Genomic DNA, 1976 nt, shown 5'->3' on the forward strand with positions numbered 1-1976 from the left:
GTGCAGGACTGTCCTTTCAGTCCTATACGACTGTACTCTCCTGCCTACCTATCCCAGGAAGACTGAAGCGTGTGGAGGGAAAGGCTGGGTGGCAGGACAGAAAACCAGTGAAGAAAGAGAAAAGCGGACAGAGACTGTGAAGTGGGCCGGCTGGCCAGAGACTCCCTGCCATGATAAGATTTGATTTTGTCACTGTTCACATCAAGTAACAACTGACTACACGCAGGAAGGCATAAAAGCCGGCAAGAAGCCAACTGTCCAAATCCAGCACAAGCAGACAAGTAGGAAGAAAGGATCATCAGCCACTAAAATGGATGTCCTGAGCTTCAAGAGGCACAGTGGGTAAAGGAGGCTGCTGCTAATTCTAATGACCCGAGTTCGGTCCCTGAGACCCACACAATGGCAGAAGGAATCTCCACATGTGCACAACATGACAATACACATACAAAATAAATAAAATGTATTAAAAAATTTAAATGTGCATTTTAATTGCTACCGTCATCTTCACAGCAACACAACTTTTAAGATACCTAGACACAGTTTTCCCTTATTTTTATCATCCTGAGAAAACTGAGACTTGTGCACATTAATAAAATAATTTTTGTTTCACAATTTCCATAGCTTTTATTTAACAATTCTGCCACATTAAAAAAAATCTTTTATTTTATTTAGGTACATGCTTATTTTGGTGCCTGCATGTCTGTGTCCGAGGCTAGCTGAGGGTTCAGAAGCCTGGGCATTAGACTTAGAGTTGTGAGCCACCATATGGGTGCCAGGAATTAATTTGTGTCCTCTGGAAGAGCACTGATATTCCTAACTGCTAAGCTATCTCTCCAGCCCAATGTAACATTTTTGAAATCTAGAGAACAAGTTTTTCTGGGGAACTGAAGAGCAGGCATGGCCAGGACCTTGTGCAGAACAGACTATCTCATCAGCATCTGCACACTAAAGGAAAGAAATAAACCAAGAAGAGAGCAGTGTTTCAAAAGAAGCCCTGCTCTTCTCCAAGGGGAGCAGGATCCGAGCTGTAAACACCTACCTGGTTTAAGGCCACATGCATTTGATCTACCAAGAACACATAAAGCTCACTGATAAATGTCTGCAGTTCCTCCTGGCTTTCAAATGCTGTTGTCTTCAAGTATTTCTCTCTCACAATCTTTACCACCGCATGCTGCAAGACACACACATTCCCTTCTGATAACATTCTGATGATGCCCATAGAGGCCAGAAGATGGCATCAGATTCCCTGAGACTAGAGTTACAGACGCCTGTGAGCTTCCATGTGGGTGCTGGGAACCAAATGTGAGTCCTCTAGAAGAGAAGTCAGCGTTCTTAATTGCTGAGCCGTTGCTTCAGCTCCTTATCCAAAGTTCTGAGTACCTACGGGGATCTCAGATCTCAGATGGTGGGGATAATAATACACAAGCACAGCATTATAGTACAGTCTGGCAGTTACTGTTTTCCCCCTTAAGTCAGGTTATATATTGAACACCTTCATCATATTAATACTAATAATAACCCCATGTGATATTTATTATCTCTTGTTGATCAAAAATAACCCATCTCCCAAACTAAAAAATGCTCTAGAATGAATAATAGCCACTATTATTTAATAAACTATTTTGAAAGACTTTTAGATTTTTTTTAAAAAGCTTTTAGTTTTTTGTTTGTTTTGATTCACTTCCTGAGAACTAGGATTACAGGTGTGCAGCACCAGCTCTCAATTCTTAATTCTGCCATCAAGGAGACTTAAATGTAGAATTAGTGTCAAGAACATAATTTCTTCTAGCGGGCAGAGGGTGGTGTCTGGTCTCAAGGCCAGCCTCGAGTGAAGAGGAGGGCTTACGAGCTCTCACTTGGAATAAATACTCAACATTTTCCCCCAGAGGACTCATCCGAGCAGAGCCAGAGCAGAAACTACTGAACAGGTACTGCAGAAGGGGCTCCCGAGGCTGAAACTACTGAACAGGTACAGA

At 42.3% G+C, this 1976-nt stretch overlaps 1 protein-coding gene across 2 annotated transcripts in view; it reads right to left on the reverse strand.

Annotated features, from left to right (window-relative positions):
• Cfap70 (cilia and flagella associated protein 70) overlaps window positions 1–1976 on the reverse strand; it is a 58587-nt gene that overhangs the window by 21053 nt on the left and 35558 nt on the right. For both annotated transcript variants that reach the window (XM_013353956.2, XM_026789543.1), the window contains one exon: window positions 1040–1171. In XM_013353956.2, coding sequence (XP_013209410.1) covers window positions 1040–1171 — 132 coding nt within the window. The remainder of the gene's footprint in view (window positions 1–1039; window positions 1172–1976) is intronic.

The sequence above is a fragment of the Microtus ochrogaster genome, unplaced genomic scaffold, assembly GCF_000317375.1.
Source record: "Microtus ochrogaster isolate Prairie Vole_2 unplaced genomic scaffold, MicOch1.0 UNK21, whole genome shotgun sequence".
NCBI lineage: Eukaryota > Metazoa > Chordata > Mammalia > Rodentia > Cricetidae > Microtus > Microtus ochrogaster.